At 54.5% G+C, this 21,458-nt stretch overlaps 8 protein-coding genes across 8 annotated transcripts; 3 read left to right on the top strand and 5 right to left on the bottom strand.

The window, feature by feature from the left end:
- Positions 1 to 15: 15 nt before the first annotated feature.
- BDY24DRAFT_441984 (uncharacterized protein) lies at positions 16 to 1,085 on the top strand. The gene is made up of 4 exons (XM_076644646.1): positions 16 to 188; positions 266 to 585; positions 688 to 807; positions 925 to 1,085. The coding sequence occupies exons 1-4, from the start codon at positions 35 to 37 to the stop codon at positions 1,045 to 1,047; spliced, it is 717 nt and encodes a 238-aa protein (XP_076496017.1). The 5' UTR covers positions 16 to 34; the 3' UTR covers positions 1,048 to 1,085.
- Positions 1,086 to 1,555: 470 nt separating this feature from the next.
- On the top strand, positions 1,556 to 5,033 carry BDY24DRAFT_391298 (uncharacterized protein). Its single transcript, XM_076640788.1, has 10 exons — positions 1,556 to 2,978; positions 3,050 to 3,123; positions 3,206 to 3,446; positions 3,522 to 3,635; positions 3,702 to 3,837; positions 3,976 to 4,065; positions 4,145 to 4,193; positions 4,278 to 4,321; positions 4,394 to 4,755; positions 4,836 to 5,033. Exons 1-10 carry the CDS (start codon positions 1,785 to 1,787, stop codon positions 4,884 to 4,886), a joined length of 2,355 nt encoding a protein of 784 aa, XP_076496016.1. The 5' UTR covers positions 1,556 to 1,784; the 3' UTR covers positions 4,887 to 5,033.
- A 137-nt stretch (positions 5,034 to 5,170) lies between these two features.
- BDY24DRAFT_391295 (GNAT family N-acetyltransferase) lies at positions 5,171 to 6,296 on the bottom strand. The gene is made up of 4 exons (XM_076640787.1): positions 6,097 to 6,296; positions 5,702 to 6,021; positions 5,446 to 5,565; positions 5,171 to 5,310 (listed from the first exon to the last, which is right to left on the bottom strand). The coding sequence occupies exons 1-4, from the start codon at positions 6,248 to 6,250 to the stop codon at positions 5,182 to 5,184; spliced, it is 723 nt and encodes a 240-aa protein (XP_076496015.1). The 5' UTR covers positions 6,251 to 6,296; the 3' UTR covers positions 5,171 to 5,181.
- A 200-nt stretch (positions 6,297 to 6,496) lies between these two features.
- BDY24DRAFT_415806 (GNAT family N-acetyltransferase) lies at positions 6,497 to 7,473 on the bottom strand (the record flags this gene model as incomplete). The annotated part of the gene is made up of 5 exons (XM_076643500.1): positions 6,497 to 6,580; positions 6,655 to 6,774; positions 6,893 to 6,969; positions 7,065 to 7,154; positions 7,317 to 7,473. The coding sequence occupies 5 exons, from the start codon at positions 7,471 to 7,473 to the stop codon at positions 6,497 to 6,499; spliced, it is 528 nt and encodes a 175-aa protein (XP_076496014.1).
- A 99-nt stretch (positions 7,474 to 7,572) lies between these two features.
- Positions 7,573 to 8,948, bottom strand: BDY24DRAFT_391294 (GNAT family N-acetyltransferase). The gene is made up of 5 exons (XM_076640786.1): positions 8,876 to 8,948; positions 8,531 to 8,769; positions 8,123 to 8,442; positions 7,885 to 8,004; positions 7,573 to 7,723 (listed from the first exon to the last, which is right to left on the bottom strand). The coding sequence occupies exons 2-5, from the start codon at positions 8,682 to 8,684 to the stop codon at positions 7,598 to 7,600; spliced, it is 720 nt and encodes a 239-aa protein (XP_076496013.1). The 5' UTR covers positions 8,685 to 8,769; positions 8,876 to 8,948; the 3' UTR covers positions 7,573 to 7,597.
- Positions 8,949 to 10,467: 1,519 nt separating this feature from the next.
- Positions 10,468 to 12,989, top strand: MOD5 (tRNA dimethylallyltransferase). The gene is made up of 8 exons (XM_076640785.1): positions 10,468 to 11,004; positions 11,072 to 11,529; positions 11,602 to 11,686; positions 11,763 to 11,874; positions 11,992 to 12,201; positions 12,281 to 12,334; positions 12,405 to 12,507; positions 12,583 to 12,989. The coding sequence occupies exons 1-8, from the start codon at positions 10,585 to 10,587 to the stop codon at positions 12,722 to 12,724; spliced, it is 1,584 nt and encodes a 527-aa protein (XP_076496012.1). The 5' UTR covers positions 10,468 to 10,584; the 3' UTR covers positions 12,725 to 12,989.
- A 105-nt stretch (positions 12,990 to 13,094) lies between these two features.
- On the bottom strand, positions 13,095 to 17,738 carry JHD1 ([Histone H3]-lysine-36 demethylase). The gene is made up of 12 exons (XM_076640784.1): positions 17,179 to 17,738; positions 16,732 to 16,858; positions 16,197 to 16,642; positions 15,872 to 16,079; positions 15,626 to 15,731; positions 15,432 to 15,504; positions 15,214 to 15,340; positions 15,097 to 15,127; positions 14,939 to 15,002; positions 14,745 to 14,814; positions 14,079 to 14,645; positions 13,095 to 13,996 (listed from the first exon to the last, which is right to left on the bottom strand). Exons 1-12 carry the CDS (start codon positions 17,690 to 17,692, stop codon positions 13,225 to 13,227), a joined length of 3,105 nt encoding a protein of 1,034 aa, XP_076496011.1. The 5' UTR covers positions 17,693 to 17,738; the 3' UTR covers positions 13,095 to 13,224.
- Positions 17,739 to 19,351: 1,613 nt separating this feature from the next.
- BDY24DRAFT_391281 (uncharacterized protein) lies at positions 19,352 to 19,981 on the bottom strand (the record flags this gene model as incomplete). Its single annotated transcript, XM_076640783.1, has 1 exon — positions 19,352 to 19,981. Exon 1 carries the CDS (start codon positions 19,885 to 19,887, stop codon positions 19,354 to 19,356), a length of 534 nt encoding a protein of 177 aa, XP_076496010.1. The 5' UTR covers positions 19,888 to 19,981.
- Positions 19,982 to 21,458: the final 1,477 nt, after the last annotated feature.

Genomic DNA, 21,458 nt, shown 5'->3' with positions numbered 1-21,458 from the left:
TCCTTTCCCTCCTAACCACAACTTGCTCTTCAACATGTCGAATCGCCTAAACGTCGTCCTTTCAACGGAGGTCCTACCAGAGTACTATCCTGAACTCGCTGCTCAACACCTGAGAGCGTTTGCGACCACAGAAATATCTCTTCGACTGTTCCCCGTTCATCTTCGTCCGTCGCTCGAACAACGAACTCGTGAGCCCTATCACTCTTTAGCCTCTTCTCGATCTCTCTATGTCCTTTTTCACTGACTTGATTCTCGTCTTCTGCAGTCTGGAACGTCTACAACCGAACGAAACGAGCCTCGGAACCACAAGGAGACCTCGTCGAGGTCGTCGCTCTTCTCGATGGAAAGCCCGTCGGGATCGCTGCCTGGCTCGTCCCAGTGGACCGAACGTCAACCGGAGGAGATCCTCTGCCAGAAGAACTGCAGGCCAAGGAAGAGTTGAAGGCTAGGCAGGAGGCGGATGGGAAACCTGCGATTGAGGTTGAGATGGATGCGGCGACGGATAAGGAGTTTGGGAAGGCGTTCGGGGCTGAGATGGATCGAGTTAGGAAGGAATGGTCTAAAGGAAGACCTCATTGGTATCTGGTGAGTCCTCTCTTTGACTTGAGCGCCGGTATTGGGGTTTGAAGGGAAGGAGCGACGCGTCTGACCTGCTTTCGTTTCTCTTCGCTGTTCCCCTATCCGAAGAAATTCCTCTTCGTCAACCCCGACCTGAGTGGACTAGGAGTAGGATCGAGGCTGTTGGACTGGGGAACCAAGCAAGCGGAGGCAGCCGGCGTTCCTTGCTGGCTCGAGAGTACAGATTCGGTTCGTCCTCGCTTCTCTCTCTTTCTTGCCTCTTCTGCACTCGATTTTTTTTTCCTTGTAGCCCACGATCTCTCGATCCGACTAACTGAATCTCCCCGTATATTTCTACCGACACAGGGCCGTCTACTCTACGATCGACGAGGCTGGGAAGTCGAGAGTTGGTGCGAGCTCGACGCGGAGAATCTGCCTGGAGGGAAGCTGCGTTGGCCAGGAATGAGGAGAGGTAGCTTCAAAGACTGACAGTGGATCAGTTTTCCTCTCGTATGCCTTCTCTACGATGCGAGCAAGCCATCTCTGCAGAAAGAGGCAGACTCTAGATCTTCAAGGAAGACGCGTGTGAGAGAGTTGGCCACGGCCGCCCTGGGTTACGAGGGAGAACGAGCAAAAATCTCCGCTTTCCTTGCAGGTTTTCGCTCTCGAATCCCTCGCAGCTTCTACGGAGCTCAGGCGAGTACCCCGGAAGCAAAGTTAAAACTTTTTCCGGAAGAACTCGGTTCAAGGAAAGGCGTTTCTTTCGTTCGGCTCTCCTTCTTCTCTCCTTCCTTCCAAACGTCCACGACGGAACACGGACTCTTCTATCTTTCATGGGCGACACCACGAGCCCCCACCCCCCCTCGGAACATTCTCCTCGCCGTCCCATGTCGGATCGCCAACCATCTCAACCCCTGGAACGGCTACCGGAAGATTTTTCGTCCCTCTTTGGAGTCGTCGAAGGAGCGCAGAATCCGAACCAAGAACAGCTCGACCCTTCTTCTTCCTCCTCCTCCTCTCCTTCCACCAACACCCTCCTCCCCTCCTTCACTCCCTTCATCCAATCGGTCTCTACGGAGAACTCCCCACTCCTCGCCGAGGTCGCAGCTCTTCGAAGAGCGGAGGTTGAGCTCCAGATAGCGGCTGAGAGAAGGAGAGAGAGGGAAGCTCAACTTCAGATTGAAGAGCTCAGGTCGCAGAGGGAGATTAGAGAGAGAGAAGCTTCTATGTACAGCTCTTCCTACACTCAGCAACAACTTCCTTACCCTCACGGATATCAGCAACAACCCTACCCAGGCTCGTCAGAGAACAGGCAGCCGACGTACTCTCCGGGAGCGAGAGAAGCGAGCTCGACCCCTCCTTCGGCCTACAACGGTTCCGCTCCTCCTCCTCCTCCTCCTCCTCCTCCTCACCTCCCTCCCTTCGCCGGATACCCAACCTACCAAGATCCCAGATCAGACCCAAGTGTATCAGGAGGATCGGATCCCTACTCTTCCTATCGCAACCAAGCTGCCTCCTACCTCCCTCCTCCTCCCCAACCAAACAACCCCCAATCCTACCAACGCCCCATTCCCCATCCCTACAATCCTTCCCAAACCAGTCTCGAATCCTTTGGACCTCACCAAGTCTACAACCAACTCGGAAACCTCCTCGAACAGCCCTTCACGGATCACTCAGCAGCGGGGTTCAGAAGACCATCCTCGCCGAGAAGTTTCAGACCTCCGCTCGTCAGCCACCACCATTCCTCCTCCTATTCTTCAGTACCTCAGCAGCGAGAACGCTCGTCCAACTCTTCCTCCGAATCATCAGCATCCGCCCAAACTCCTCAGCATCAGCCGTACCACTCCTTCCCTCCTCCCTCGTTCAACAACGCGTCTCCAGACTTCGACGGCGACCAACCTCCGTCGACCTTCCCTCCAAACCCAAATCACTTCCAACCAAAGGGATTCGCCAATGCTCCCACCTCCAAATCTAGAGGCTCCGTCTCTTCCTCCTCTACGGCTTCCAACGGAACGACCCCCTTGCCCTTCCACGACCGTCCAACTCCTTTCGCCTCCTCGTCCTCGACCGTCCAACCCTCCTCCTCCTCCTCCGGTCCTCAGTCCAAGAAGAAACGAACCCTCTTCCCCAGTCAACCCTTTGCTCACTGCTCGGACTGCTCTCAACCCATCGCTCGTCTCTACCTCCGAGGGGAGAAGGAGTCGTTCGACGTTCAGTGGGAGGGCTGGTGGAGTTGCAAGTCGTGTCTCGACAAGAACGGGAAGGGAAAGGCGAAGGAAGACGGGTCTGCTAGGAGGAAGAGGAACAGAGAAACTCAAGACATCGAGGCTCCGTTGATCTGCGATGTGTGTATGAAGGAGAAGGGTCAGGGAGGGATTGTGGCGAAGGATAGCAAGGCGTCGATCGATTTCTCCGTCGAGGTCAGTTCAACGACGCGTCGAACCTCTTTTCTTTCGAACTTCGCTGACGTTCTCTTTCTTGCCTTGTACAGTTCGTCTGTGTCAGCTGTGATTCCAAGTACCAGCGATGCACGGATTGTGGTGGTGGAGGAGGAGGGAGAGTCGGGTGAGTCGCTTCTCATTCCGGATCGTTCGTTCGTTTCGACACTCGCTGACTTCGAGCCCCCTTCCTTCTCTTGTCGCTCCAGGATAGGAAAATGGAGATGCAAGGAGCTCTTCCTCCAAGGTCGAAAGACCTGCTCGCTAGCTCATACTCGAATCGGAGCAGCACCTCTCGAACTCGGAGTTTGGGAGATCAGCGAGTTAAACTCGTTGGGAGTCACGGAGGAGGTCGTTCGACATTGCGAGAGGATGTGGATGGATAGGACGTTGGCGAGGATGGCTGTGCCGGATGTTTTGGAGGTCGAGAGCATCAACAGAGAAGGAGTTGTGAGTCTCGTCTTCATGCCCTTCACGCGACGACGAACCTCGAGCTGACTCGAACTTCTTTATTTCACTCTCCAGCAGAAGGTCAAGAGGTCGTTCCAGGATATCCAGACGACCCTCGGTCGTGGATGGCCGTCTCGAGATCACGTTACCGGAACGAAGGAACCCACTGAGCTCAACGTCTCTCGACGAGTGAGTCCTTTTCTCTTCATCGCCTTTCGAGCTCGCCTGACCTCTTTCTTCTCTGCTTTTCCACAGTACCTTGGTCTTACCTGGGTCAAGACTCGATCTCGACGAGGAACAGCAGCCGACACTGATGGAGCTGAGGAGGACGAAGCGAAGGAAACGGGCCATCACGAGTATCGAGAGGGCGCTTTGGCGAACATCAAGAAGGGTGAGTCGAGTTCTCTTTCGGAACGAGATGTGCTAAGATGCTCGGATGCAGGAGGGATGCGGGGATTCGACCTGGGGAAGGGGAAGCGAGAGCGTCGCGTCGAGACTGTGACTGACTTCGTCTTGCTTTCCTTCTCAGTCTCCGGTGACTTCCCTCAGGTCAAACCGCTGGTGATTCCACCTGGTTCGGAACTCGTTGGACTCTGGGTTGGAGATTGGAACATGCTCAGTGAGTTCAGCTGCCATTTCTCGTCTCTTCGACTCGACCAACGAGCTGACTTGGTCTCTCTCTTCCTCTCTTCCCCCAGATGGAACACTCCTCATCTCAACGTCTCTCCCTTTCGAAGGAAGCGATGGGTCAGTTCTTCTTCTGCATTCTTTCATTCCGTCTTCGTCTCGAATTTGTGCTCACCATCTTCGTCCTTCTCTCTCCTCTTCCAGCGACGATCGTTCAGCTCTCACCGTCGGCGAGATCGCCTGTCGCAGTACGTCCTTTCTTCAACACTCTTTCTCTCGAGCTGTATCTGACCTTTCTTCCTCTCTTGTCCTTTCCTCAGTCGTCCTCGAGATCGACGAGATCAACTCCCAACGCCTCTCCGTCTCCTCCTCCTCCGGCGCCTCGTCTTCGTCGATCAACCCTCCCCTCCTTCTCCCTCCACTCGAGCATCTCTGGGTCATCTCCGACGGAACCTCTTCTGCAATTCGGGATCGTATGCAGGACATCCTCTCCCGTCGACGCCAATTCCTTCCTCTCGACGAATATCTCGAACGACATACGAATGTCCGACCGGAGATCTTCCAAGACTTCCCTGGTCCGAAAGGTGGAGACAGCTGGGCCGATTCGGGTGGAGGAGGAGCTCCTGCTCAAGTGCTGGTCAGGTGGTTGGGTCCTCACTTTGACAGGCAACGTCTCGAGGAGGTGAGTCGTCTTTGTTTTCTTTCTCTCTCGTTGAAACGACACGTTGGCTGACTCTTCTTCTCCTTTGAACGCGGACACAGCTGGCCGGTTCGGAGTTTGGGAAAAAGCTGAAGAGCAAGAAGAAGAAGTAGATAGATGGCGAGGGAAGAAGAGCAGACTTTGACGACGCAAGAACATGGACGCGTCTTCGTTTCTCCCTTCACGTTTATACATACGCCGCAGCCTTACTTTACGAGTCTCATCCTTGCATATTCATACACGATTTCTACGCCTCCCAATGAACTCTTCGCTCGATGTCGTCACGCGAGAGAGAGAAGAGAATGAACGAACTTTGATTCGGCGACGTCGACGACTTTGATTCCTTCTTTCGTCCTTGAGAGTGAGGAGCTGATGATGGAAGAACGTGAAGTTTTGCATGATTCCATTTTATTGTTTCACAGCCTGAGGTTTCCTCTCCATCCCTGGCCATCGCAACCTTCCTCCCTCAAACTTCTCCCCTTCGACCTCGCACCAACTGTGAACTTCGAATCCCTTCTTGTGGTAGACCGGTCGACCCTTCAAGTCAACGAAGAAGATTCTGAGTCAGCTTCTTGGCATCAGAACAGAGGATCTCGAACGAGGGGAAGGAGATAAAAGCGAGTCGAGGGGAAAGAAGGGGAAAGGGAGGGCGAGCGAGACGCGTCGACTCACCGCGATGGTCGATTCCAGCCACGTCGGAAGCCCAGCCTCGTCCGCTTGATCCGTTCCAAACTTCATCAGAGCTCCTCCTACACCGCATCCTTGGTACTCAGGATCGACGAAGAGGTACGACTATTGGAAAGAAAGGAGGAGAGCCGAGACGACGGTTGGAAAAGAAGGGGAGGGAGGCGAGAGGAGGTGACTCATCAGCCCAACGAGTAAAACTTCTCAAATCTGTACAGAGAGTTCAAGCGAAGGGAGGACGTACGAGGTACCAATGAGGAGCGCCCTTCGACCAGTTTTTCCTGATCTCCTTCATCGTCTTCTTGAACTTGGCGTAGAACTCCTTGTCGATGGTTTTGTCCATCTCGAACTCCCAGGGTTCTCGCCCCGCCTCCTTCTCCTTCGCAGCCAGCATCTGCTCGATCTCGACCTCGTGAGGAAGAGAATCACCTCCCGTCGAGGTTCGGTCGAGAGGAGAGAGCCAGATTGCGGCTCCCACGGTCTTCCCGTCGATGGTCGCCTTCACTTCAACGAGATCGTTGAGCGGTTCCAGGTATCGTTTGGTTCGTTCTTGAACGTTCAGAGCTAGAGGGTGAGAGTAGAAACGTGGTCAGAGGTCGTAGCTCCGAGTAGGAGAAGATTCTGCGGTAGGTTGCTCACCGATTCGAGTTTCCATCGAGGGCTGAATCGCAGGAGGATAAATGTCGGTCAAGATTTCGGTTGTCTCGAAGGATCTGAGGTAGACCTCTGCGACAGAGGCGTAATCCGAAGGGTTGACTGGCGAGATGAGAACGGTAGGGCGAGGAGCAGACATGGTTTTGGAGGGGTTTGATGGCTGTTTGAAGGAGAACAGAAGAAGGGAAGGAGAGGGAACTCGAGTTTTCGAGCTCACGCTTCTCAGGCGTCCGGTCTGCGCCGGCTCCCTCTGCGCAGTTTCTCATCCGAGTTGAAGAGAAAAACTTTGATTCGGGGTTCAGATCGTCTTGTTGACCACGAGAGAGAAGAAAATCTTTGAACAAGCTCATGGATCGTTCTCTACCGCCCTCGCTGGCCACTAGCTTCAGCTTCCTCCCTCCTCGTTCTCGTCGTCGATTTCCATCGTTCGCATGACCTCGAAACCCTTGGAGCGATAAACGTCTTGCCCCTGAAAAATGGAGGAAGATGTCGTCGTGCCATCGTACTGAGGATGAAGGGGTGGGAAAGGGGAGATGAACGAACGCGAGTTGAGTTCTCCAAACAGAAGGGCAGACCAGCATCGTCTGCTCGGGAAATCCCAAAGTTCAGCAGAGCTGAAGCGATTCCAAGTCCTTGATACGCAGGGTCGATGAAGAGCATTCCCTGTTCGAGGAGAGCAGATGGAAGAGACGACGAACGAAAGGACGACGGAGAGAAGGAGGAAAGGGTGGTGAGCTCTGCTTCTCCGTCTACGCCTCTCCCTTCGTCCTTCCAGACTCACCAGATACCAGAATTCCTTTCCCTGCATGATCTCCCTCATAGCCTTCGCGCTCTCCCCAAGAAACGACTTGAGGAAGTCTGTATCCATCGTCGCCTCCATCGCTTTCTTCTCCTCCGTCTTCTCTTTCGCAGCCTCCTTTCTCCTGCCAAAGCTTCTTCAGCAGTGGTTCCACCGATAGTAGCAGTCTTTTCTACTGGACCTCTCCAACAGGCGAATCCGACGGGCTTGGAGGATCCTGGGAGAGTCGCTTTGATCTCGAAGGCTGGCGGGAATTGGGAAGGGGCGCGACGTTGAAGCTTGTGAAGCGAGAGAGGAGTAGGAAGTCTCAGAGGCTGTCAGATCGCAAGTATTAAACTGTAGATGGGACAAGAGCAAAGAGAAGGGAGGGAGGGAAGAGGAATGGAAGAACGAAGGAAGGACGAACCCATCCTTTCCTCGTGAGATGGACGGAGCGAAAGAGGGAACATTCTCAGATAAACGGCGTCCTCCTTCATGGCTGTTAAACGATCATGAGCGAGAGGTTCGAAGTCTTCCCGAGTGGTGGGGGAGATCTCGACCTGAGGACGAGGGGAGGAGCTCATGGCTGTTTGAGGCGAGAAGAAAGAAGTGAGAGAGGCCATCGGGACTGCGCCTCTTTTCATATTTTCTCGCAGAAGATTTCGTGGGAGTGGTATGAAAAAGCTGGAGCGATGAAGACTCAATCTATCACTTCGGCAACTTCGCGATCCTCTCCATTCCCGGCCAACGAAGCGATCCTCCCTCGAACTGCTCTCCCTTCACCTCGCACCAACTATGCGCCACGAAACCCTTGCGTTCGTAGATTGGACGTCCCTATTTGAGATGCGGAATGAAGAAGAGGGAGAAGCGTCAGTGGTTTTGAGATAGAAAGAAACGGACGTCCTTCTCGACGCGTCGACCCGTTTGAACGCGTTCCGCTCCACATCGTCCGTTCCCTTCTCCATCGGATCTTCAAAGCCAGGTCGAAGACTCACAAATATCGAAGCTTCTAGCCAAGTAGGAACCCCTGCTGCGTCTGCTCTATCAGTCCCGTACGCGATGAGAGCGGTTCCGACACCTGAGCCTTGATGATACGGGTCGACGAAGAGGTAACTCTGGTAGGGAAAAAGCAGTTAGAATGAAGAGTAATGCAAACCGTTGACTGTTAGCGTGGGTTGCAAAAATTCGTTGACGAAGGGGCAGAGCGACGTTGAAGCGTGAAATCAAACTCACAAGATACCAATGCGGTCGTCCCTTCGACCACTCCTTCCTCACTTCCGTAATCGTCTTCACAAACCCAGAGTAGAACTCCTGATCCACCGTTTTATCCATCTCCAACTCCCACTCAGCGCTCCCTTCCCTCCTCTGTTGCTCAGCGAGCATATCCTCAATCTCGACCTCGTGAGGCAGAGGGTCTCCTTCCGTAGAAGTCCTGTCAACGGGAGAATGCCAAACAGCAGCACCGACTATCTTCTTACCGATGATAGCTTTGACTTCGACGAGATCTCCTGGCGGTTCTGAAGCTCGTTTGGTTCGTGCTTGGACGTTGAGGGCTGAGAGAGAAAAGAGGGCGAGTCAGAACGCTCAAGCTGCGAGTTTCCGAGAGGAAAAGGGGAAAAGCTGGAGGACAGAGGCGCTCACCGATTTGAGTACTATAAGAGGGTCGAAGGGAAGGAGGACGGACCGAGCACATGATTTGTCCATGTTGGAAGGAACGAAGGAAGACGTCGGCGACGGTCTCGTAGTCGGAGGGAGTGGTGGGCGAGATGAGGACTTGTGGGCGAGGAGGAGGCATTGTGAGGAGATTGATCGGTGGTAAGGATGGAGATGAGTCTCGAATGAGGTTCAGAGGGAGTGAGGGAGAGGGGAAGGAGAGAAAACTGTAACGGGCGAGGAGTATAAAGAAAAAGCGGACCAAGGCGAAAGGGGAATCAGAACGAGCTCTCCGATGCGATCTAAGCGTCGATGCGGTTTCTTTGAACTTACCGAGCGGGAGTTATATCGACGGAGGTTTCCTGAAAAAGATTTCGGAGGGTCGTCGTGTTTTTGATGGTCGTGGTACAAAGCAGAAAGACGTCGAGCCATTTCGAGCGAGCTCACCCTTTCGATCTCTAGGCGCGTTCCCAAGACGACGGTCTCGAGCCCGTTCGCAGAGGTTTTTGCAGGTGATAATGTTTCTGTGAATGCGAAGGCTCTTCCAGAGAAAGACGCTTAGCGAAAGTCGGTACAAAATGGAGTCTCGAATCGAAGCCGAAGTCTAAAGACAAAATTCGCACTCGCGCTCGAGTTTTCGTTGCAGACGCGAAATGTATTTCGATGGTGCGATAACTAAAGAATATGATGAACCACTGACTAACGAGACCTGATCCAACACGAAAAGCTAAGGTCCCCTCCGATCCCTCCTTTCATCCAAACCGACGCGTCCGTCCGACGAAGAGACGGTGTGTTTCCGATCTGCGTGAAGAAACGCAACAAAACAGAGGCGATGATCAGTAAAAGATTCCAAGCCAAAGATCTGGGACGGAACGGAGAAAGCCGGTAGGGAAGAAGGGAACTCACGCGTCCTAGTCGGCGAACGAGGTCAACGAGCGACGATGAGTGAGGAATGACTTGAGGGTCCCTGGAGGAAGCGAGCAAGCGGAAGGACGATTCAGCTCCTTCCGTAGCGACGACCCGCTAATCGAAGAGAAGTCAACGAAAGGGAGAGACTCACTCGAGAAGCAAGGACGAAGCGAAACCAAACTTTCTCCCGTTCCCTCGACCTTCCCGACCAGCCCACCTCCAACTCCAACCTCTCACTTCGAAGCCCTAAACTCAACCTCGATTCCTCTTTTGGCAAGACTGACAAGGAACTTGGTCCACCTGAAGAAAGGGGCGGGGAAGGAAAGAAGAAGGAAGGAGAGGGTGAGCTCGAGCGACGCGCGCGGGAAGAGGAAGAAAGCGACCCACAAGAGAGGGCAGGCTTCGCCTTTCGCTTTCGAGATCGAAACGAAAGGAGACGTGGGCGTAGAAGTGAGGCGACGTCAAGTCCTGAGAGAGAGTTCAGGAAGAGGACCGAGGGTCAGTGAGCTCGTAGACTAGGACCAGACCATGAGGAAGAAGAGCTCAGCTACTCACTCGAATCTTCCTTGATACTAGCATCATGCTGGACAGAGGCCTGGTTTCGGTGTCGTTCTCAGGATCCAGCGCGGGAGGGTCGATGAGTTCTGGGAGGAACGAGTCGGCTTCGAAGTCTCGGTTTCGACGGGGAGGAGGGACGAAGGAGATGATCCGAGACCAGATCTCGTTGGGGATGTTGGGCGAGAAAGACATGACGCGCTGAGAGGAGTATGGGTGTGCGACGAGGGACGGAGGAAGGGAGGGAGACTGAGGAGGGAAGGATGAGGATGGGGGAAGGAGGAGGGTCAGATCAGCCCTTCTCTCGCCTTTGAGAACAAGAGACGACTTCCAAACTCACTTAGAGGGTTCCGATGAGATTCTAGGTTGAAAGGAAATCTTCCAAAAGAGTTGCGAGAGTGAGTGATGACGGTGAGAGGTTCAGAAGGAGCGGTTTGGTTTCGACGAGCTCACCGTTTCAATTTCGATCCCAACTTCCACCTCCTCTGAGCCAAATCTCTTCAGAACCTTCAGCAGCTCTTCTCAGTTCAAAAAATCACTCGGTAGAGTAGAGTTGGACTCAAAGAGAAATTTGCTACATGCAAATTCACCTAGCTCGAGCCATCACCCTCCTTCAACTTCGAGCTCGCATTGCTCCTCCTTCCTCCCTCCTCCGTCGAACCATGTCCTCCTTCTCCACCTCTGACCTCCCCGTCATCGCCGTCATCGGAACAACAGGAGTCGGGAAATCAAAACTCTCTATCGAGCTAGCTCAACACATCGCTCGTAGGTTTTCGGAGCAGCAGCAAGAAGCTTCGTCTTTGTCGAGCTCGACCTGGAAATCAGCCGAGGTCATCAACGCCGACTCGATGCAAATCTACAAGGGCTTGGACGTCATCACCAACAAGGTCACAGATGAGGAGATGGAAGGAGTCAGCCATAGACTTCTGGGAATCGTAGATCCGAGGGGAGAGAAGGGTTGGGGGATGGCGAAATGGGTCGAAGCTTCGTTGGACGAGGTGAGCTTCGTTCTTTCCTTCTCTTCTCTGAAACAGAACTGATTCAAGCATTCCTTCGTCGGCTTAGATATCGGATCTTCATTCTTCGTCTCAAGTTCCAATCATAACAGGCGGAACAACCTACTGGATCCAGCATCTTCTCTTCCCTCTCGGCAAACCACCTCCTCCGACCTCCTCCCTGTCTTCCAACGTCCCCTTCCCTCCCACCCCCTCTCCAACCCTCCCAGCGTTTCTCGCATCGTTACCAACACCTTTAACACCATCTCAACACTCTCTTCTCTACTCCCTACCCTCTCTGCCTCTCACTCCTCCACCAGAACTCGCACTCCCTCTCCATCAACTCCTCGAGGCTGTAGATCCCAAACTAGCCGCGAAATGGCACTGGAAGGATACAAGGAAGGTTATGCGAAGTTTGGAGAGGGTCTGGGGACTCGGAGAAAGGGAGAGTGAGGTGTGGGAGAAGCAGGAGGTGGAGAGGAGGGAGGTCAACGAGCGGGGAGAGGGAGCCGGAGAGGAGGGGAAGAGGTGAGTCGAAACGGTCGAAGAACGGTTGAGTAGAACCTTGCTGACCTTTCCTTTGCTGCTTTGGACGATAAGGTATCGAACCTTGATCTTCTGGCTGCATGCTCCACCCGAGATTCTGGATCCTAGGCTCGATGGTCGCGTCGATAAGATGATCGATGTGAGTCGCGTCGAATCTTCTTTCTCTTTGCCTTCTCTTCGCTCGCTGAACCGTTCCCCCTTCTTTCCACCCTCAGCTCGGTCTCCTCGACGAGCTCCGAGACATGCGTCTGATAGCAGAAGAGATGGAAGCTTCGTCTTCCTCTGTCGATCCCAAAGATTACGCGTCGGGGATTTTCCAGTCGATAGGTTCGTCCCTTTCTCTCCCCTCTCCTCCCACGCTCCTCCTCTTCCTTTGGTCTCCCAAAAGTTCCTTTGTCTCTCCCATCCTGACCTCCTACTCTCATCTTCCTCGCTCAACCACAGGCTACAAAGAGTTCTCCGCTCTCCCAACCACTTCCCTCACTCCCTCCTCTCTCCCAACCAAACCCTTCCAAGCAGCTCTCACCCAGATGAAACTCGCCACCCGCCAGTACGCTAAGTCTCAAGTCCGATGGATCACGGTCAAGCTCAGAGGGGTGGTGAAGGAACGGACAGTGGAGGGGAAGGAAGGAATGTTTTTGTTGGATGCGAGTGGTGAGTCGACCTCGTTTGATCTTTTCTCGCTTCGCTCTTTCTCTGCCTGACCGTCGTCGCACTCGTTTGGTATTCTCAGATCTGACAAAGTGGGATAAGAACGTCCTCGCACCAGCCATCTCAGTTCTCGACGGTTCGTCTTAGTCTCTCTCCCTCCCCGTCTTTCCTCCTCTCCCTCGCTCACTCTCTTCCCCTTTGCCCAGCCTTCCTCGATTCTTCGATCCTCCCCACCCCAGCATCCATCGGCGGTCCTCTCGCACCCTCCCTCCTCGCCCTCGATCAAACCGGTCCTCCAATCATCAAGTCGTTCGTCCCATTCCCATCCCTCTCCCCTCTCGACGCGCGCTGACTCGTGTTTCGTTCGGATCTCTTTACGAGAAGAACTCTGGCAGGAGGCAGCTACCGTTGCAATCTCTGCTCCAAAGAGGGCGAAACGGAAGAGCCATTCTTTGTAATGTGGACGGAAGGGACGGAGGAGGAAGCGAAGCGGGGGCATGAGGTCGGGAGGGTTCATAAACGGTGAGTCTCTTCTTCTCGACGGTATTTGGGACGAGGACCCTGATTGACGCCCTTGCCGTCTGTGTGTGTGATCGGTTAGGAAACTGAGGGCCATAGAGCAGGCGAAGATGGCTCCTATTTTTGAGGAGAGGAGGCGGGAGGCGAAGCTGAGGAAAGAGGAGAAGGAGAGATTGGTTAGGGAAGAAGCTGAGAGGAGGGAGTTGGAGGAGGCGCAGATGGTGGGAGGGAATTCTTGACGATAAAGATTCAAAGACTTTCGGAAGCGTAGACTCGTTGTCGTTCTCGAGAGGTATCTAGAGACCGGAAATCAGCCGAGGAAGCCTCGAGCTCCTTCTCGGTCTCCTTCTCTTCTCTTCTCTCACGCGTCCACTACAGGAAGATATCAGAACATAGCATAATCGTCCCTTTAAAGCACTGAAAGACAAACCGAAAAAGCAAAGCATAAACTGAAAAGCTCGACGCGACAAGATCTCTTCTTTCTCTCTCTCTGTCCCTTTCTCCCACTCAAACTCCACCCGTCTCTCCCGAACTACTGCTCGCACTCCACTCCCTCCCACCTTCCCCTCCACCACCAAACGCAGCTCCCAACATCCCATACCCGAACGGCGACGATACCAGACCCGCCGACGGCGCCTCGAGGTGCGGAAGGCCTCCCATCGACGAGGAGGAGGGAGGATGTTGCTGGACGTCGACATCCATGGACAGTTCGACCTCAGGTCCATCTCCGAAGTGAAGGTAGTCGCTTCCGTTCCCGCTGCCGCTTCCGTTGGCGTGTGCGTTCCATTCTCCGTTGAGGTGGTTGAGGTTGAGGTTGGGAGAGTTGACGCCGTTTAAATAGACTCCTGATTCCTCGTGATGGTGAGGACGAAGCTGGAGGAGGTCCTGAGGTTGAGGAACGGGAGCTGGAGCTGGAGCGGGAGGTGGTGGCGGAGGAGGAGCGGCGACAGCGACGGTGGGTGCTGGAGGAGGAGGAGCAGGAGCTTCGACCCTTCGAGCGACGGGTGCTCGAGCAAGAGCAGGAGCTCGGGCGGCCGGTGGTGGGGGTCGAGGAGCAGGAGCGGCTTCCCAAACGAGTTTGACGATCGTTCTGGATGCCGTACTGATCTCGACGGCGATCTCTCCGTTCGGTTCGAACCTCTGACGCGTCTGGACCTGCATCTCTTGACGAGTCGTTTCGGTTGCTGCGACGGGAGCTGACGAGTTGGATCCTGGACGAGCGAGATCAACTCGACGGGTTGAGATGACGGGAGGAGTGAATTCGGAGCCGTCCCAGGGTCTTTGGACGAAAAATGAAACGAAAAAGAGTCAGCGTCCGAGCTTGAGAACGAATGGAAGCGAGAGACGAGGCGAGAGCTCACCTCTTCGCAGGAGCGAAAAGCTTAGAATCACTTCTCGAACTCGAAGCACCAACCGAATCCTCTACTCTCCTCCTCTTCGAGCTCCCTCCTCCTCCAGCAGCATCGACGCTCTCCTCCCTCTCCCTCTCCTCGACGAGCTTCCCCTTCCCCTTCTTTCCCTTTCCGACCTTCGCAGCACCGAGCTCCCTCTCCTCCGCATCGTTCTCGTCCTCACTCTCCTCTCCTCTAGCCAGCTTAGCCCTCCACCTCAACTCCCGAGCCAACCCAGCAGGATCCTTCACCTTCTCCCAAGGCACCGTGTCGGTCTCCTTCTCTCCCGCTCCGTCCCCTCCTGTTCCTCGTTCACGGTGACGAACTTGACGGACGAGGAAAGAGGCGAGAACAAGGATGTTGTCGAGGAGCCGAGGCGAGAAGGGTTCGGAGGAGTTGGGAGGGAGGGACGAGGAGGAGGCGGAGGGTTCGGTCTTGAGCTCGACGTGCGATTTGGTTGCCTTAGCGGTGATGGGACGAAGTTTTTGATGCGCTTGAAGATCCCGGAGGTAGTGCTCGGCGACGTACCAGCACAGTCTAAACGAAGAGAAAGAGGAGGGGGGAGTGTTAGGACGAAGGGTGGAGAAAGCGGGAAGGACGCGACGAGGAAAGGGCAGAAGAAGATAGAAGACGAACCGAGTGAAACGAGGGAACCGGAACTTCTGAGGGACCTTGGTAGCGATCTCGATGTCTCGCATTCGGATTTCTGGACGACGACGACGACGACAAGAAAAGAAAGAGAGAGTGAGAGGGAGGTCAGTTGATGCGGCGGCAGCGTTCTCGACTCGACGACGACGAATGCGAAGAGAGGAAGAGAAGGAAGAGCTCACGAGTCCTGACGTCGTACGAATGCAAGAAGTTTCCTCCAAACACCAGCGAGTCCGAAGGAGTGTACTGCAAGCAAGAACGACGCGTCTCGTAGTCAATCTTCCGTTCTTCGTGTGCGCTCCCTCTCCTTCGCCAACTGCGACCTTCCGGGTCAACTAACCACAGCGTGAATCCATCCAGATGGGATGATCCTATCAACCAAGAAGGAATTCGCGAGATCAGCTCCTACTTCGAAACGTCTCGAACGAGGAAAAGAGCCGAGTGAGAGCCGACTCACATCGTATCCCCAGGTCCCAGCACGATCTTCCAAACCTTATCCACCTGATCACCCAGCCAAGCCGTCGACTGGTTCGCACTGTCCGACCAGCGAGCGTAGGCGTCGAGGTTGTGTTTCGTTGGACGGACTGATTTCGAACGAGCAAAGAGGGCGAAGGTCAGTTCGTTCCGAGCTCGGCTTGAAGGAGAAGAAAGAGAGGAGAAGGAAGGAGGACTGACTGAACCAGAACACCTTCGATCCTTTGAGGATATGGTAGTAGACTGAAGATCCGGCGAAATCAACGTGCCAGTCCTGGTGATGGGAACGGACAACGAACGAAAAGAGAGACGCGTCAGTTTCGGTCTCGCGTTCCGAACGAGAGAAAGAAGCAAGGGTGTGGAGAGGGAGAAGGTAGAAGAAGGTGAAGACGAACCGTAAAGCAGCCCGAGGGACTCATCAAGCAGTAAAGCTGAACTTTCGGTCGGTGAACTCCCAGCTTGTCTCCCTGCGGCCAGAATCGATCGACCCAGTCGAGTTCACTGTTCGAACCAAGCCAGTTATACGACTCAGCACTCCTTCCTATCCTCCTGTCTTTCTTTCCATCCTCGTGCCTTCCCTTCCCACCCACCCACCTCCCGCCCTCGACCTCGACGCGTCTCGCCGCTTCGCAAAGACTCACCTCACGATCCTCGGAGGCTTCACCATCTTCGCCAACGGCGTCCCTGTGATCTCGTACGAGATGATGTTGAAGGTTCCAGGCTTCTTGTCGGCTGGTGTATCGTAGTAAGAGGCCCAGGCTCCGAGAGTCCAAGGAGAGTTGGTTCCGGGGACGAGTTTCGAGGACGATTGATTAGCGACGTCCACTACTTCTACTGGGGTATCAGGACCTGCAGGAGACAGCCGATGAGAGCCAAGAGGGAAGAAGGAGGTGAGCAAATTGTTTGGCGAGACGAGGGAGTCGCACGAGGGAGGGAGGAACAGAGGAGGGGAAATGGAAAGCTCACCATTCAACTCCGCGATCCCTCTCACCGTCAACTCTCTTGCATCAGGCATCTCCCCGCCCATCTTGACCACCTCCCGCTCCAACCCTTCCGCTCCATCTACAGCTCGAGCAACCACAGGACAAGCCATCACTCCCACTTCCTCCTCCTCCCAATCTTCCCTCGTCCCAATCGCCTCCTTCTGAACCTCCTCTCCTCGCATCTCAACATAGCCACCCAACGTGATCTTCCCCTTCGTCTCGTAGTCTGCGAAACGGGAAGGCCAGTCGTTCCCTCCGATGCCACCACCGCCGTCGAGGGAGGAGAAAGAGGAGGAAGGGTTGTTTGGATCGGAGGACGAATGGAGATGGAGGTCGAGGTAGTTCAAGGAGGGTTTGGGACGAGCTGATTTCCGAGCTGTGGGAGGTTTAGCGGACTTCTTGAGAGTGGCTACGTTTGAATCCGAGGCGCTGAAAGAAGGGGAAAGAAAGAGAAGGAAGAAGGTCAGCTCGAAGGAGGAAGGAAGTTGAGCTTGACGAAGAAGGAGACGGGAGCTCACCAGTTCGTGCAGTACCACTTGTCGATCATATTCAGCTCCTTGTTCCAGTGCCCTGTATCGGGACCGAGAGCTTCCGGAACACCTTGAGAGCGAGTTCGAACACAAGCGTAATGGTACCAGCTCTCGCCTGAGGAGAGGGAGGGAGGAGGAGGGAGAGGCGAAGGTCAGCTTTGGTTCGAGCTCGTTTCGACCTTCTCGAAAGTCAAATTTGCTTCGTCGACGTGTAGGCTACCACGGACTGAGCACCGAGTATCCTATCCTGTCTGCTGGCTTCTCAGACAAGCTCGCAGATCTTCCACCAGTCCACCTCGTTCGAACCTCCGACCTCAGCTCTTCTCCCTCCCTCCCTTCCCTTCGCCCCCCTCCCGTGCCATCCCTCTTCCTCCCTTTCCTCCCAAAACAGCAGCATCCACAACAACCCCATCGAATGTGAAAACCTGCACTCACACATCTCACAACAGATCCAAAGTAACTCTCCCTTCGGCTTCTCTTTCCCCTTCCCCTTCCCTCCTCCTCCTCCTCCTCCGACCAGAACAGGCGTCGGTACGACAGGTCCCAAACACGAAGGACACTGATCATCGTCTCCTTGAACTACTCCTGCTGCGTTGGTGTTGTTTGAGCTCGAAGCCGGGATGGGTTTGGGAGGAGTCGAAGGAGAGGGTTGTTTCTTGAGCATCGGGAGCGAGAACAGAGGGTTCTTGGTCGCAGGTCCGGACTCTTCTTCGGTTTCCATAGGTACGACGGATGCTGCGGATGTGGTGGATGTGGTGGGGTGAGAATGAGGAGGTTTGGAAGAGGTGGAGGAAGAAGGAGGGCGAGGATGGGTGGGAGGAGTGGATCCGAGTCGAGCTGGAAGAACGATCGATCTTCGAGGGCGAGAGGAGGAAGAAGGAGTAGCAGAGGAGGCCGAGGAGACTGGTTTGGTGGGTGTAGGGCCGGAAGGGTCGGGGAGGAGGGACATTCTTGGGGAGGATGAGGTTGGGGGAGGGGGAGGGGGAGGGAGAGGAGGAAGGGAGGGAGGATGAAGGTCTGGTCGGAAAGAACGAGCAAAAGGGGGACCGAGTTGATTTTTATCTCGGAGATTGAAGGAGATTGAACGTGCAGATGAAACTGCTGAGAGGATGACTTCCTTGGGTCGTCGTGGTTAGAGGGAAATGGCAGGCAAAGAAGGCGACTTGGGATGTTCAGCTTCGACGTCTCTTCCGAATTGACCTCAAACTCCTTCCCCCCTGCCCTCCCTCCATTCCTCGACAACTTGCCCAAGCTTCTCACAGCACCGCAAAGGCTCCGAAAACATTGATCTCTCCATCGAGGCTTCTTCAGCGAAACTCAACGTCGCCCAGCATCTACTCAAAGGGACCATCGACGACTACCGACCCTTCCCTCTTTCCCTCCTTCTCAACGACCTCGAATCACCCTTTAAACATGATTCCCAGCTTGTCGTGGATGTCTCAGTATCGAGACGGACTCGATCTCATCCGAAGAGGTTTCTTTGACGAAGGATTGACGAAGCTGGACGAGGTGAGCTCGAGTCGTCCTCTTCTTCTTTCGTCTCTCTCTTCCCTCCTTCTGACCTCGTCTGCGTTCCCTCTCGCTAGACACAGGCTTCTGTCATCGGAGAAGGAGTGGGAGAGCTGTTCCCGTCGAGATCTGTCGTGTTGGGGAGGCTTCGAGAGATCGAGTTTGCTGTTTTCGGAGGGAAGAAGTAGGTCGAGATGAAGGAGGAGGAGGTGTTCTCGAAGGAGATGAGTGCTTTGATCTTCCTCACCTGTTTCGTCCTCGTAGACTTGCTAGCCTCCTTAGAAGCACAACGTGGTTATAGTTGAAAGCTGACAGCTGTTTACGCTCTTGTTTCTCCTTATCAAAGGATGCCGCGACTCTTCAAACTCCTCTCGACTCCCTTCCTCGCACCGATGCACCGTCCTCTCCCCTTCTTCCTCCTCCTCGACGTCTTCGCCGGAACACCACATCGCTCGAGCCGAAAACCATCTCACTTTCCTCCAAACCTATCGACCCTTCATCGACTTCCTTCCTCCCGAACTTCTCACCCTCATCGGACGTTTCCTCGTCGCCGCGTCGAACACGTCGAACTCCGAGAGGACCCCCTTTCGACTCGCCGCCGTCTCTCGAAGATGGAGAAGCATCTTCCTCTCTGATCGATTCATATGGGGAACCGTTCGGTTCGGACAACATCAGGGAGTGAAGAAGCTCAGGGCTTTCCAGGAGAAGGCGCCGATTCGAGACCTCCTCCTCCGTCCGAGCGACGAGCACAGGTCGGACGTCCTACGAGCGATGCGAGCTGGAGGGTCTTCGTTGGAAACGCTTTGGGTACCCGTCAAGTCGCAAAAGGAAATCAAGCAGGTCTGGGGATTCTTCGAACGGTCGATCTCTCCCTGCCCACTTTCGTCCCTCACCATCATCTTCGAGGCCTCGTTCCTCCCTCCCATCGTCCATCCTCTCCCTCCCAACCTACTCCACAACGTTCGACACCTTAACCTCGAGGGGAATGACTCACTCATCGAACAGGACCCTACCCTTTTCGACCTCCTCACCCTCCTTCCAAACCTGGAAAAGCTCGACACCCACGGTTTCCTCGTCGACTCCTCTCCTCCTCCCAACACTTCATCTCCCTCTCGAACTCTTCCTCTCCAGCTCAGCCTCCCCAACCTTCGAGCATGCTCTTCCCGCGGCGATGAAGTGGAGGAAGGCCATCCACCAGCCTCGCCCATCCTCTCCCTCCCCTCCCTCGAACACCTCTCCCTCTTCGCCGTAAACTCCTTCTACGTCCATTTCCTCTTCCCCATCGGTCTCCCTCCGAACGTCTCTCTCCTCACATCCCTCGAGCTCAGCTTCGTCGATCTCCCTCCCGAGATCATCTTCATCGAACATCTCACCCACCTCCTCCAACTCGTCACTCTCGAACTCTCCTACGTCCAGCCCGAGACCGCCATCTCGGACGCGACCATCGAGTCCCTGGTCCTCCCCGAGGGCAACCAACAAGGAACGTGTCCCTTCCTCACGGAGCTCGTACTCTGTAATCTTCCTCACATCACAGGCCCTTCGCTTCAAAGGATGGTCGCTTCGAGGGTAGACAGCGAGACGACCCGGAGGCTGGAGGAGTCGAGGCACAGATCGGTGTTGAGGGAGTTGAGGCATGAAGGATGTGGCTCGGTGGATGTCTCGTTCGATCCTTGGTTTGAAGAGAAGCTTGAGTACTACGTGTCGATGGAGTAAACTGAATGATCTTGACCTTGATGGACGCGTCGAGAAGAAAGACTTTAATCGAGCGAGAAGTCTCCTCGATCGAGGATGAGAAGGCGAGCACGTTTCAGATGTAAAGTCCTATACTTCTACTTCAACAACAAGACGATCCTCCCATCGACGAACCAAGCTCGCCTCGACCGTCCCTCTGGACCAGCCATCCTCCCCTCGACCTCTCTCCCGACCCCCTTCCCTAGCTTTGGGCAGACTTCTTCCTCACCTTGCTCCAATCCTCGAAAGAGAGATTGTGAGCGGACTGAGTCAAAGCCAAGAAGCAGGGAACAGCTCGTCAGTGAAAGTCTTCGACGCCGGAACGCGTCGCGGAGCAAGGGAGGCAAAAAAGAGACGAGCTCACGACGGGAGTGCTCAGACTGTAAAGCGTCTTCTTCTTCCCCGACTTGCTCGTAGGTGAAGAAGGAGTTGATGAAAATCACGTCGAAGAAGGAGCTGGGGAGAGGGAGAGGTCGAGTCTCGATTTGTTGGGAGACGAGGAAGTCGAAGACGCGGCGGGAGGGAAGAGGGATTGAGGAAGTTTCTACGAAGGATGACGGTGCAGGAATATCAGGCTCGGTGTGGGAGGTATGATGGTAGAAGAAGGACTCACGCCTCTGTGGACGTTCTACTGTAAAGTGAAGGGTTCTGGGAGGGGTTGTGAGGGGTAGCTCTATCGAAGTTCTTGGGAGGAACGACGCTGGCGAGTGCTCGTTGAGGTTTCAGCTCTAGGAGGCTTTGGGGTGGGCTGGGAGAAGGGAAGGTCGGAACTAGGCTACTACTACGGGCGACTTGAGAACCACGCGAGGGAGAATGAGAACTACTACTGGGCGACTTGACTGCGAGACTGGTTCTGGAGAAGGGAAGCTGAGAAAGGGAGACGAGAAGGGAAGCTGAGAAGTTGACCAATTCTGGGGTGAAAGTTGATGGATAGCAAGAAGGTCAAAACTAGTCCGCTCTTTATACTAAATACGGTCCGCAGTCCAACGCGCAGCGAGAGAAACAGGAGCAGGAGAGAGTAGCTAGGGAAAGGGAAGGCGGAACGCGAGACACGTCGCAAAGGCTTCAGCGGTCACAGCAAATCAAAAAGGGGTATAAACTATAAAAGGGAAGAGGTAGAGAAGGCGAGAACTGAGACAAATATGTACCTAAAGTAGAGAGTCGAGACAGAAGGGAGGGTCGAGAGCAAAAGGGAACGCGACAGGTGAGACGCGTCGGAAAGAGAAGGGTTTCAGGCAAAGGGATCTACAGGAAGGGAAGAGTCGGTGAAGGGAAGAAGAGAACTAAGTATAAACAGAAGGGCGAGGCCCAGAACCTATCGAAGCGGGGTCTCTAACCGAGAAGGGAAAAGGAGAAGAGACGCGTCGTGACCAAAACAAAAGAAAGAACGGAACGGGAAGAACTCCTCACTTCCTCTCCAAACCCCCACACCTCGTCTCTCGCTGATCGACTGAGAGCCAAAGTTTGAAGACGTC

Source organism: Mrakia frigida (genome assembly GCF_051309035.1).
Source record: "Mrakia frigida strain ATCC 22029 unplaced genomic scaffold BDY24scaffold_18, whole genome shotgun sequence".
NCBI lineage: Eukaryota > Fungi > Basidiomycota > Tremellomycetes > Cystofilobasidiales > Mrakiaceae > Mrakia > Mrakia frigida.
This window is presented reverse-complemented; position numbering and strand designations above follow the sequence as displayed.